At 41.8% G+C, this 14,037-nt stretch overlaps 1 protein-coding gene across 4 annotated transcripts in view; it reads right to left on the reverse strand.

Annotated features, from left to right (window-relative positions):
• The window catches only part of IFT122 (intraflagellar transport 122), a 31,752-nt gene that overhangs the window by 4,994 nt on the left and 12,721 nt on the right, over positions 1-14,037 (reverse strand). For all 4 annotated transcript variants that reach the window (XR_007206096.1, XM_048315602.1, XM_048315604.1 and 1 more), the window contains 9 exons: positions 13,336-13,476; positions 11,596-11,649; positions 9,176-9,337; positions 6,220-6,386; positions 5,192-5,363; positions 4,503-4,605; positions 2,828-2,968; positions 1,742-1,839; positions 784-884 (listed from right to left, as the gene is read on the reverse strand). Coding sequence is in view for 3 of the 4 variants with exons in the window: in XM_048315602.1 (XP_048171559.1) it covers positions 784-884; positions 1,742-1,839; positions 2,828-2,968; positions 4,503-4,605; positions 5,192-5,363; positions 6,220-6,386; positions 9,176-9,337; positions 11,596-11,649; positions 13,336-13,476 (1,139 nt within the window). In the remaining variant the exon portion in view is untranslated. The remainder of the gene's footprint in view (positions 1-783; positions 885-1,741; positions 1,840-2,827; positions 2,969-4,502; positions 4,606-5,191; positions 5,364-6,219; positions 6,387-9,175; positions 9,338-11,595; positions 11,650-13,335; positions 13,477-14,037) is intronic.

Raw genomic sequence — 14,037 nt, forward strand, 5'->3', positions numbered from 1 at the left:
TGGAAAGTGTGCCCCATGTTAGCAACCAAGTGTTGTCCTTCCTTTTCACCAGAGTGAACCAGTAACTGCTGTTTACACCTACTGACCACAAGGCCTGTTATCAAAGACTTTATGATAAAGATTCTACATTTGTAAGTGAGGAAGTTATGAAAAGGAAAGCTAACATCCCATCCAAAGCCAGAAATTAAGTGAAACCAAGATGAAGCCTCCCTATGGCATCCCGTGACCTTCTGGCTGTCTCTTAGAGAAAGGTGCATTTCACAGGGCTCACACAGCCCTTTCAGGAAGCACTCCCCAGAGACTCACTGGCACTGACAAAGCCATGCAGATGTTGGCCTGACAGACCACATTGCCACACCAGCCTCAAGGGATGCAAAAGCTCCTGGGTTTCCCCACTTCTGCCTCAGTTCAGTCTCCTTGCAATAACACCGTCAGGATTCAGAACCAACATCTTCTTGCAGTGACTGGTGTCCTAGAACTTGCTCCTCTGACACAGGTGACACACCAGAATGGGCAGGTGTTCAAGGTGGCCTAACAGAGTTACGTTATTTGATTTGCACAACTCTCCAAAACTATAACAAATAACAAACTAGTGCAGCTCAGCACACAATAGTTTGAAGATGCTGATGATTCCTGAGGGACAAAAATCAGTTCCCATTAATGATAACCAACAGCTGACACTGAAGATTCCCTGCAGGAGGTCCCTGCCTTGGACCAACAGCAGTTACTCCTTTAATGTATCACACGATAACTTCTAGATTTTGTACTGTATTGGAAGGATACACTTTTGAGATCCCCAAAGGAGTCTCCTTTGTTAAGCTGTGAAGCAGAAACCTGGAAATATTGAAGAGGGTTTCAGGCAAGTGGAAGCTGAAAGGCTCCTCCTGTGGTATGAAAAAGACACATTTCTCAACTGGAAAACCAACAACTTACATCAGTAAGCATCACAACACGAGGCATCTCTAGTACTGTGCTTCTTTCATCTGTTGAGAAAAGAGGTGTTGACAGAACATAGCAAGTGGATTTTGTATGTCTATATTACCAAAGCTCATGCCTGATACACACAGAAAAGAGACACAGAGAGATCAGTGTAGCTAAGACAGAACCTTTAACAGGTTATTTAAAAATGAGGGCAGTCTACACAGCCACAGTGCTGTGAGATCTAAAATAGGCTGACAGCAAAGACTCCACAGCACAGAGTCTTCTTCTGGGCAAGGGCACAGAGCAAGGGTTCTCAAATGTTTTACAACAGATCTTTGCACCAACACTGATGGCAACATGACTCTAATTGCTGGAATTAGTAGGAGCTCCTCACTCGTGACTGCATATCACTGACACACGTAGGAATCCCCAGGCTAAAGTGCCTTCTTTTGTTCAACCCCGTTTCCCAACGAATAAGGGAAAAACTGACCCTGGCCTGGGCAGGAGCAGAGGCTCAGGTACCAGGGGACCAAACCAAGGTAACCAGCAAAAAGGGCCACGGGTGTGAAGGAGGTCAGGCATTGGCACAGCCCTGCTCCACCTGCAGCTGTAAGCAGCTGAGCAAGTTCTTGTATAGGACAGCTGAAGACTGTATAATAAAATAAAATAAAGTTAAATAAATAAATAAAGTTACTATACAGTACCAATGATGTACAGTGATTCAATATTTGATTGCTTGAAAAGTCCTAGTTATTTCTGGACTCCCTAAGGAAAAAAGCTCAGGAAGCATAAATACACAATTCTAAAGTGAGTATCTTACAGTGTATCTTTGAATAAAGTGATAGACATGGTAAACTTCTGCCAAATGCTGGAAGTGATGAAACTTCTGCAACATTTCAGTGTGCTGTCCTTCGTTCTCTGCGGGAGGCAAAGGCATTGGTGTCAGTCTCAAAGAGCAGCCTATGAGACTCAGCTGGAAGAAAACAACCTGTCATGATTTTAGCACCAGCACTGCCAGAGGAGCTTTGTACCAGCTCAAGTATGTCCCAGCTACCCAAGCAAATCGTATGTTTACAGAGTTGCTATTCTTCTGAGCAAACTTCTGGCCTGAAACAAGCACGGCAAAACACAGAACAGTTGAGGCAATGGTTTGACACAGCCAGAGGCTACAGCTGAGCTACAGGCAGAAAGCAGCAGGTGTGCATCCCTGGAAACCTCTTCCAGAATGCCAGAGTTCACAAATAAAATTAGTTTTGAAAACTTTCACAAACACCAAATACACTACTAAGCCATCTGGAAAAACATGCATCTCAAACATCTGAGGGGTGACAGATCAGCTGAACTAAAACCAAAGGTACTTAGAGCACCAGGCAAAAGGCAGTATTCCCAACCCTCTGTATTCATTATCACTAAACTACACCTGTTAACTATTAACACCTCTCTCCCAGTGAAATACATTTGGGAGACAAGATGACAGCTAGCAAACAATAAGTTTTACCTGTCGTCAGAAATAATTTGTACCCTCCCTAACCTATGTTCGAACATTTGAGGTAACTTACTCTCCAACATCTCTTATTTACTAGCACGTTAACCCTCCAGGCAATGGGTGTGGTGGGAAGGTGCAGGAAGACACATGGTCCCAGGAGGCACAATTATCATCCCACCAGACTTCAGAAGGAGCCTTATGCCTGCTGATGTCACTGGTTTGTTTATTTGTTTTAAATTAGCACATGGGAAAACCAGAGGACTACAAAAATAGCACAAGCCTGAGATATGTACAGCATTAAAAAACCCAAACCAAACCACCCAGCAGTGAAGCAGCTGCAGCAATGCTATCACAATGCAGGACTTGTTTGTCTACGTGCACAATAAGGTAACAAACACCAACTTCCTTTCAGTGACTCACCTTGGGCTATGTCTAAGCACTGCATGGAAAGCATCCAGTAATAATAGGCTGCATCATTAAATCGGCTTTCAACCACGGCGTTGTGCGTTAACTGCTCCAGCACCCTCACAGCGTCTCTCTGCCTGCCAGCCTTGTGAAACGCTACAGAGCCCAAAACAAAGAGGGGTTTACAGTGTGATTATATCAATTAACGGAAATTCATGTTTTTGAATTGAGAGCAGTCTATTCAGCCCCTATCAAATGCTCTGTCCAGGGCAGGATAAAAGGGATTATACACTGGTATTTTCCTCCTTGAAAGCAGTGACACTAATGGAACACGAGAAGAATCTGTAGGTATTTTGAAACTTTTACACTGTCTCAGCAACTCTTGAGCTCAAGGAGTATGTACAATACTGGTTGCTGGGGGTTTTTTAAATAGAAAAGAGGGAAGATGCTGTGATGATTAGATCTCTGTACAAACAACAGTGGTCTCCAAACATTGCAAATCACAACTTTACTCAAAACTACAATAAATTGTTTGAAGTCAGTGCTCTGGTGTGTATGAATACTTTAAAAATATTGTGCTGAATACTTTAAAAGAGTACAGCACAGACTACACCCTTCTGTCATTTACTAACACCACATCCTTTTCTGCTGCACCAAGTAACACCCTCAATTCTCACTTGGCAAACATGCATTCGGCCAATGCAGTCTTCATATAAAGGAATGGGGCTGGGAGGGAATCAACCCCCAAAAAACCCGACCCCACAGCACTGCTGCTGCCTGAGTGAAGCCAGCTCAGCTCGAACCAGACCTCACGTGAGACTGCAACAGTCCCATGAGGACCTCCAGCTCCCCCAGTTCTGGGCATCTACACTTGCTGAGCCCCAGCAGCACAGGGCTTTGTGGAACAAATGGGGCCTATAACCTGCATTCAGAGAGTGCAAACTACCCCACTGCCCTAAACCAGGTGCTCAAAGTCTTGATGCCAAGACACAAACTCGTCTTGTGCAGAGACAGATCAGGCCCAGCTTGTTCCCTACCTGGGCCCTTCTACGCCAGGCTTGGATCCGAGCTGGCTCAGGGAACAGCAGGTGCAGCTGTCACATGGAACTGCACCTGAGCCAAGGCACTGCACTGAAGCCCTCCTGGCTTCACACAGAGCTCACTTCAACAGCTCCTTGTCTCTGCAACAGTTTGTGGACTGAATTTTGAAGCCTTTCCATAGGATGGAAACTTGACAGTTCAAATGTAATCTTATAAGCCAAACAAACCCCACAAAAAGCTTAAAGAAACAGGAAAACTTTACTTGTGCAAATCCAGTATTACCTAAATGCAAAGAAAAATTATGTTTTTCACTCAGGTTTATAAGACGGCTGCTAATGTTTGAATTTTTGTGGGATAAAAATATTAAGACAGGATTATAGGCCAAATACCCCTTACATGCCACACTCAGATGTACAAGATAGAAAATCTGGACATATATTTAGATGCCATAATTTTTGATACATCCATCACACTTTCCTATAAAATAAGGAGATTTCCAGTTACTTTAAAACCAGCATGAAAACATGGATTATATTTGGTTTTGAATACCACTGATAAGAAATTTGCCAAGGCAGAGTCTGCATATTCTGTAGTGGAGAACTATGGAGCAAATATGGAGCGAGCAGTGATCTGTCAGTGACATTCTCACCTTTTTGGGCTTCTTCAAATCGATCATTCTCTGCCAGCCACTGAGCATAAGGGACATAGACTTCATCTTTGAATTCAGGATGCTTTTCACTCAGAGCAAATGCCTGACATAAATAAAAAATTCATTCTTAGAATATTGCCAGGTTTAAACAGTTCAAGGGTTTAGAATATTCCATGGCATCAATCCTTCAGCTCTAATAAAATTCATAATAAAACATATACACATAATAGAGAGTGTAATCCATATTTTCTCCAATAGAAAACTTATGTGTTTTAAAATAGAAAGCAATCAACAAGAGAAAAGTAGCTTAGCATAATAACAGACTGACTATTGAAACAGGAAGACTTGAAAGTGATTATCCAGGAAATTTAGTAGATTTCCCAGCAAGAGACAAAAAATATTTGTATTTTTACTGAATACATCCTCTAAAGAAATTGAAGTAACACTATAAAAGCAATTTAGATTCACTTTCAGAAAACCACACCACCACCAAACACATGCTGGCATACACGATTAACTGAGATACTCTGAATCCTTCTGCAGAAGCCTCCCTCCCTCCCTCCCTCTCTCCTGCCTGCTTCTCCCTCACTACGATGCTGGGGGAGCCAGACATTTGCCTCCCTATTTTGTTGCAACCAGTGACAGTAAGAAGCAGTGGTTTTCAAAACAGAAATCAAGGGCACACTTACTTCTTCCCAGTGATGAGTCTCCACGTGGAGCTGGATCAATGCTTTCAGGTCACCAACCTTCATGTAGGTTTCTGCAGCATGGCCAGGGTTATCAAGTTGCTTAAAATAGAAGGCGCATTTGGCCAAAGGCTCACGCTCAGCTTTATCCAGTTTTCGAGCAATTTCGATTAACCTAGACTCAGCAGAAAGAAGCCAGATGTTTCAGATTCTGCCTTGGTGCTTTGCCTTTTAATTATTGTCATAACTTCACCTTTAATCAGTTAACATTTAATAAACATCGTAATAGTACTACCATGCTACACCCTTTAAACAGTTTCAGTAAACATTCCAAATAGCATTTCTCCTCTTGCAAACTCAAACCCCTTCCTTCCCTCTTTACTCACACATTCAGCTCTGTATCTCAGACTCCATGCAGAGCCATGCAGATAGAAGGAGGGAACACATCCTACATGACTCAGTGGCACAGGACACACTTCCCCAACCCTGACCTGAGCAACAGACTCCTGAATAAACATCACCCCCTGTGCCACACAGCAAAACAGAGGCAAGAGCAGGCTGAGGGGCCTGGCCAAGATCTTAAGGCAGCTCAGCAAATGACCCAAAGTGTCACCTACATTGGTGAGAAATGACCAGCAACAGGAGCAGCTACAGAATTTCTGAAGACTCCGTGCCCCAGGTGACTTCTTTACCCACTAGATGAGAACAGCAGCAATGGGCTACCAGGTACAATTACTGCTGTGATGATTACCCTGAAGGCATTCAAGCTATTTTAGACAATCTCATATTGGAGATGAATCCATGCATACTCTTCACTGCTGTAATGCATTTGTTTTTGTAATATATTTATGGCCCTACCCTCTAAACATATGCAACTTTTAAAACATTTTTAATCATAGATGTGTTTCAGATACTCCTGATATAAAGGCAGATACCAAACACATATGGTCTTATTTTAAAATTATGTGGAATTCATAATATCTCATTCAAGCTTTTAATATATACTATCTCTGAGGTGGCAAAAAACCTACATATCCACCCAGCCGTGGTCCCCGCTGATTTCGATGGCCTTCATGTGCTCGCCAGCAGAGAGGTACATCTCCACTGCTGCCTTTGGCTCATTGATATCCTTGGCCCAGTCTGCTTGTTTTTTTATCAGCATCTTTGTGTCTTTGGGATCTCCAGATCCCAGAAATTCCTGCAACAGTGCAATACAAAAGACTGCATTACCTTCTGGTCACAAACGTCATTACAGTCTAAACTCTAAAATACATAAAGGCTTTTGTAATGGGTATCATGATGCTTCCTAGGCACAGAAATACTCCATGGAGAGCAACATGGACTGAGCCAGCCTTCAGCAGCTCATCATCAAGGCCCTGGGTCTGGGAGGAAACAGTGGCAAATCTCCCATTTAGACAGTTTTCAATTAAAAAACCAAAAAGCAGGAGGTTCTGGCCAGCCCCAGAGAAGGACAATGCAGGTGCCTCAGAGGCAACACTAATGCCCCCTCCTGCTCTCTGCTGAGCCTGGTTCGGTGGATACGAGTTAAGATTTCTGCAAGCTTGTCAGGAAAAGGCCTTCCCAAAACAAAATGGTACTAATCTAAAAACTCTAACAGATCAATTCCAAGTTTCAGATTTTCTCTTGCAAGCCAAGCAGGTATGGATTCATTCTCAAAGACGAGCTGGTCCCAGCACATGCTCAGTTAACAACAGCACATCCACTTAATCATATGCTGGCATCAGGATGCCCTACCACCAATCAACTAAAGGCTGAAGTAATTATCAAGTGTCTTTGCAGAAAACAAGATATTTTAAAAAATATATCAACGAAGTTCTTTTGCAAGGACAGAACCACAGCTGCTCAAAAGTGAGAGTGCTCTGAAGCACTGCTTGGACTTGTGGGAGGAATGCAAACACCAAGCCTGGACCCTGTGTTGACAACCATTCTGGAAATATTTCTAATAGTTAGTTCAGCTTCTTCTGCCAATACTAAAGCTCTGGCACCATATGGTTCACATCTGTTGACATCATGTGCCAGGAAAAAAGTACAAAACCCCTCTTCAACACCAGAAGATCGATTAAGGGCAATTTTGTCTGTTAACAGAACAGGCTACTGCCCATTAAACAGCTTCTATCAAAAGAAAAATCAGAACAGAGGAGAAATGACAGGTGGAAAAAGAGTGGAAAACTGTGTATCCTCTGTGTTTCTGGCAAATTCTGATTGAGGTTTAAAAAACCAAAACCAAAGCAACAAATGGGCAAAAACCTCTACAAGGAGCACCCACACACCAGATCTGCTTCACCACTGCAATTCAGCAGTTCTCCACTACAGCCAGAGCTGCACCCCATCTGTGCCAGCTCTAAATGAGCCCCAGGCCTGCCTCCTGCAGCACAGCCCTGCTCCAGGGAACAGCTACACAGGTATCCTGACAGCCTTGGAATATGGAAAACTGCATTGAAGAGTGAAGTCAAACAACCTCTTTGGCATGACTTGTTTTCCAGCTTAGGTCACCAAAATAAGCCCAAAATCAAAGGCTAAGCTTAGCTTCTCACAGTATAAACAGTTTTTTTGTGAGTTGCCAGTAATTAGTGATCCAGTGCTGTGATAATGAGCCTGTGACCAGGTATCAAAGGATTCCCAACCTCTGCCTCCAGTCTGGACCTTCCGTCCAGATCTCATCAAAGTCATGCACAAGAAACCAGGTTCTGTGGGTCCCTTTGAATAATTCTGGCAGCATCAGTGAAAACACCACCACAAAAACACACCCCTCCCCCATATATCTTTCCTTGGATAAATAGCTGGCCAACAAGGGGGTTTTACATGTTCTTCCATGTCCTGTGCACTCCCTGCACAAGCTGCCTTATGAAGTATCTTGAATTTCTCTGAATGAAGTCACTCTGAAGTATAGGAGACATGAGACCTCTTGCTCTCTACTGGTTAAATATAGACATGACTACAGCCAAGAATTAAAAGGTTCTTACAAAGACTTATGGGAACATTTTCCTGTATGAATTAAATTTATGTTCAAGAGGAGCCAAAACACTGAAGCTAACAAAGACTCATCAGCCAAAAATAGCGGAAGTCGGGCTTACATCAGCAAAGCCCCCAAATGTTTCTGTTGAGTTCTTGGAAGAAAAAGATCTCTTTGCAGCATGGCTTGGGGAACCTCTGCTACAGAGCTTCTGTGCATGTCATGGTGAATTCTTTGTCCCGGATTGGGCAGAATAAGGCTCTGATGAGTGATGAATGAGACTAAACAGTGCATGCATTCTCAGGGATTTTGATAAGAAAACACCATAGAAGACTTAAAAGCCAAGTAATGCTTCTTATCACCATACAGAAACATCACTTTTTAGAATTATATTCAATTTATTCCTACATGGAAACAGAGTTTAAAAAAAAGCCAAGACACTGAATCTTTGGAAAAAATACTGTAGTAAACAAAAATATTCTAGGTTAGCACATTATGCAGTTTTTAAAATGCATCGATATAGAACTGATTTACTCTGACACAAATATATTTTTATTATAACATGGGTATTACCTTGTCATCTTTGGAGGACAAACAAATAAAAAGGGACTCTCGAGTAAGATAAGGTAGAAGAAGGAGTCATACACCCAAAATTTTTAGTTTTAAAAGAAGGAAAATTACTATGGATAATGCTATGTAACCACAAGAGTTGCTGGTGGTGTCACCAAAAGAATCCACTGAAAAGCCCTGAATTTCCACAGCCGTATTTGAGACTCTACAAAACACAACCTGCTGCCTTGGTAGCAGACTCTGAAGGAAAATGCCACTGTTACACCCAGGCCAGAGACACTTTTCCCCTTATAAGCCAAATGAACTCCAAACAAATACCTGAGAAAATAAAATTGGAATTCAAAGCCCACATTTCTTCAAAATCTTTTGTAGGATCATACTTTGCAAACAATTACAGGTAAATCAATACTTCTGCATTTAAATGTTCAGGTGCCAAGTCCTACCTTTGCATGGTCGAACATGCGTAGGTCAGAGTACATCTCGAGAGCCAGGTTTTCATGGCCACTCCTTTTGTACAGCTTCGCTGCCTCATGGAATTTCCCCTGGTAGGCATAAACATCTGCCAGGAACAGGTCATTGTTGTTCTCTCCATGCTTTTTCCGGTCCTGGAAGAATAGAAAAACTGAAGAGAGATGTAGAAAATATTCTAGATGATCGAGACCTAGGTGAGAAACAGCCCTTGAGGAATTAGATTTTCAGGCTTAGATTTTAACTGTTAATAATTAAAAACCTGTAACGGGATATCATAATTACACCTCTCCTACATTTCTGGTGAATTTATAATTAAAGAATTAAATCTCTCCTTAATTAAAATTACGAAGAGCAAAATTAAATGTCACTATACAAACCAAAGCGATGAAAAATCACTTGTCTTGATTTCACACAGGAAAATGAACACATGCTATCATTACACCAGTCTATTTTAAAAAAGGCATCTGATGGGCTCCTCATTTTCTCCCTACAAAGTCACTAGCACATAATTTGGCTAAATTAACAATATGTGCAGGTGGGATGACAAACAGGAGGGTAACTGCCAGCAATAAGTAGATTCAGAAAGTATGTTAGCCTGCCTCCGAATACAAACCAGCGACACCTCCACTCTCCCCACATGCAAGAGCTCATGGACTTGGGTCAGTACCAGTCACTTCCAGTGCACCTGTACATGCTCTGCTGGTAACCAGAACTGCTTGCTCTGACTGCCTGGGAAGGGACCATGAGAACAGTGTGAGTGTAGAGCCAAGCAGAAACCCTTCATGTGTGTGCAGAGCCACGGAGAAACCCTTCACATGAATCAAACTGCAGCAGTACCCAGACTGGGAGGGACCCAGGACACAGGTTTGCAGGCACGTGTGTGTTTCAATGTGTGTGCCTTATCCTGTGTATTGGACACACTCCACTGCCCTGCCTGGCATAAAATTATTGCTGCAGTTAGCCCACATCATAGACAAACACATAGCTGCGAACTGGATTTAAAGAAAACTGCATGCAAGGGGAAAAGCATTCCACAAGCATCCAAATTCAATCCTCTGCTGCCAAAGGGGCTCAGCCATCACTCCCTGGTCACACTTACTGACTGGGCTGACACTGAGCTGGTGCTCAAAGTTCCCTTCAAAAACTTGGTTAAATGAAAAATCTGAGGAGTTGTTACACCATTTTTACAAGACTCCACAGAATCTTGCCAGATAGAGGTGGCAACTATGTTTCTCTGACATCAATTAGGAAAAAAAAGTGTCATTACTGAGAGAAAACCATCATATTAATGGAAGATGTATGCTTAGTTACACCCCTACAAGCCTTAAAAAGGAATCCAATCCACTGCAGGTGAGAGAAAGTGGGGATGTAGAACTCACTGCAGAAGGAGCATTTTCATGACATGCGAAAGTAAGTTTATGCCTGCTTATAAGGGGAATCTTTCTTAAACAGGATATGACACGACAAATCCAGAATATCCTCAATAAAAGCAGATCTGGAGAAGCATATGTGGAAAAGAAAGGTTACTACTGGTGAGAGAACACTCTCACCTACCTACACCCTTGAAAAGAAAAAAAAAGAAAACCAACAGAAGAAGAGGCTCTTAATGCAGACCTTTGTCCTGTGTAAGAGAAAAGTTCACTGCAACCAGCTGGCATTTTGACAGCAGCAGGCAGCTCTGAAGACATGAAGACAAGGAGTGTATCCTTTAAGAGAAGGTGTAAATCTAATTAACACAAGGAATAAAAATTCCCTTTATGCCATCTCCATGCAGATCTTTAAGCATTATCTTGCCATCTCTGCAGAAGGACAAGGGTGATGTATGTGTTTTCAAGTGCTCATGACAGACAGTTATTGTTGAGTGAAATTCTATCAAGAAGTGCGAAAAGAATAGGAAGGAGTGATTAGAGCACAGTATGGAAGTATGGAATCCCAAATTCTATTTCCAGTTGTCACAGACTTGTCATGAGACCCTGAGTTTGTCACTTCATTTCTCTGAGCCTGTTTCTGTCCCTGCAAGGAGGAGATAATAGTAATTACCTACCTCCAGGGGGTAGGGAAAAGCTTAATGAACTCATGTTTATGAAGTATTCTATACTAAGCTCTGTCAGCAAAGTAGTATTCTACCAATTATTAATTGAATATTGAACGTTTTTCCAGTTCTCCTGAAGACAGTTACAGAAGTTCCCATCCCACACCCACATTCTGGTCCATGAAGTTCCAATCCTACGATTAGAATTTGAGTCACCTCTACTAATCAGGATTTTTCACTTCAAACACATCTCCAACTGTCAGAAGCACTATCCAAACAAAATTCCTTCCAAAACAGGAAGTAGTGATTTTGGCACAGTAATAAGTTTAAGAAAATACACCATCTTGAACACTGGCTTACCTCTATGCTGCTGATCAGTTCTAAATATCGAAGGTCTCGTACCCTGGTAAATGCCTATTGAAAATAATAAAATAATAAAAGGCATTAATTTGAAAACCCAGAAAAACCCAAATATTATTCTGCATGAATCAAGCTGTCTTCATGCAAAAATGACAGCTGGGTTTGAGTTTGTGTAGTCCCAAACCTGAAGGGGGCTCTGACTATGACTGTGGCCCCTGAGTTGCTGCAGGAAAGGAGACAAGGTACAACCAGAACAGCTCGGCCCTGACATGAGCAGCACAGCAGGGAACAGGAGCTGTGCATACCAGTCCCCCAAGAAATAGAAAGTGTCAATTAAAATATTACATGCTTTTATTCTGGCTATTTAATAGCTTCTCCATTTTGATGTGAGGTGTGACACAGACGAGGAAATTTCAGGAAACTATTACAAGGAAGGGGATATAACTGATTGTATTGCCAAAGCCTGCTGCATATGCTTCTAGTTTTTAAACCATTCAGAAAATCCAGCATGAAAGGAGCTCGGAGAGAGGAAAGGAAGTAAGGAGACGATAAGATAAAAGTACTGTAAGACAGTGTAATATCTTTGCAAATGGAGATGAATGTGCAACCCAAAGTCTCAAGTGGCAAAGTCACGTGCAAGTTGCAGCAACTCAGCACTTATTCCTGACATGCATCACAAAACAGAAATTTAACTCTTTGGGCTGCACATTCAAGATTTCCAACCAAACTAATACTTAAGAGGGCACAGTGTATTCTGCTTACATCGGATTGGACTAGGAGCTATGAGAGCCTTTAATGTCAAGAAGCTGCTTTTGTTCGAATTAATCTGCTCTAATTCTAAGAGGGCACTACTTTAAAATTCCAAGGAGGCACTGAAAACTTCTTTTTAAAAGTATCTATTTGCATAAAGCCATACATGAGACTGGAATTATTCTGATGCCTCCACTTAGAAAAAAAAAAAAAGAAAAATAAAGCATTTCATTTCCTTTTTTAAAAAAAAAAGTCTGTTATTAAAAGATACCTATCATTACAGACCATTCTCAGTGTGTTTTTAGAATGCTTTGTCTTTCATACAGTATTCATGACACCGAACTCAGTTTGCTCTCACTTATTTGAGAAGAGGTGGTGAAAGAAAATAGGGAAGTATTTTATACCGGAGAAAATCTCAGTTCTTCAGTATATGCCCTCTCATAGACCACTCTCCAAAGCAAGGCATGCCACACAGAAAAGGACTGAAATGACACTATCCCATCACCACGACCTTCACAGAACGTTAATGGGTAGATAACAAAGAACAGGAAATCTTCACATTTGTACTGAGGTTATATTAAATATTTAGGGAGGAAAAGGGCAAGTTTGTAGCAGTAGGGAAGCTGAGCATCCTGGGCTGCCACCCGCTGGGCGCTGCTGAACGGCTTCCCAATTCTGCTCCCCCAAACCCACTAACACATCTTCCAGCTGAAACCATTTTCTTTCTATCGAACACCTTGATTTAGAACATGGCATTTACCTAGAGAGATACATTAGACTTCAGTTCAAAACCTCATCTCAAAATCCTGAGTACAGAACAAACAATTGGTTTGTTTGTGGAACAAGACACACTAAGGACAAGCAAGACAGTAACCCAGGAACATCACTTGCATTCCAGTCATAAAACATGCATTATACACACACACACACACATAAAAATATAAATATAAAACTCAAGCTTTCTGCTAAACGAGTAAATATATGCTTTACCTTTTTAGCAGTTTCAAACTCTAGCCCTTCCAAGGCTTCCATGGCCAGCTCTCTCCAGTCAGCATCAGTCACTCCTAAACAGGCAATTTGATAGGCTTCTTTAAACATTTTTCGTTCCAGATATTGATACATGGGTGCAGACTGAGGATTGCCATAGAAAAAAACATGTATCAGAAAGCATAATACTGAGATATATTAATAAAATTCTCTACAAACATTGGAGGCAAAAAAGATATATTCTAATCACAACCATTACAAGCTGCCCAGAGAATAAACATCTGGGTTTTGTACACAGACAGAACAACATTCTGGGGTGATCATGATCATATCTTTAAACAAGCTGGGTTAATGACATTCCAAACTCATCCATTTTGAAATCTTCAGTTCCTTGCAATATGAGGAAATAGTTAAGAATGTGAATTCTTCTGGGAATTGAACATACTAAATATGACATACACTGAGCTTTTCTACTACTACAGAAGCAGAGCAAAGGAGGGGCAGTGTGTTTGCAAAGGCTAAGAGCATGAGGTGTGGCACCACTGCCGGGCGCGACGCGTCCCTGGAAACACCCAGACACACAGGAAGGGTGCCATGGGAAGTAACCCTTCTGCCCCAAGCTCGAGGACAAAGCTGTTCTATCAGCACTGTGGCTATATAGGCCCAAAAGACACTCAGGCTTTCAAGGACCTGCCCCTGACCTAA

Source organism: Corvus hawaiiensis, chromosome 11 (assembly GCF_020740725.1).
Source record: "Corvus hawaiiensis isolate bCorHaw1 chromosome 11, bCorHaw1.pri.cur, whole genome shotgun sequence".
Lineage (NCBI taxonomy): Eukaryota > Metazoa > Chordata > Aves > Passeriformes > Corvidae > Corvus > Corvus hawaiiensis.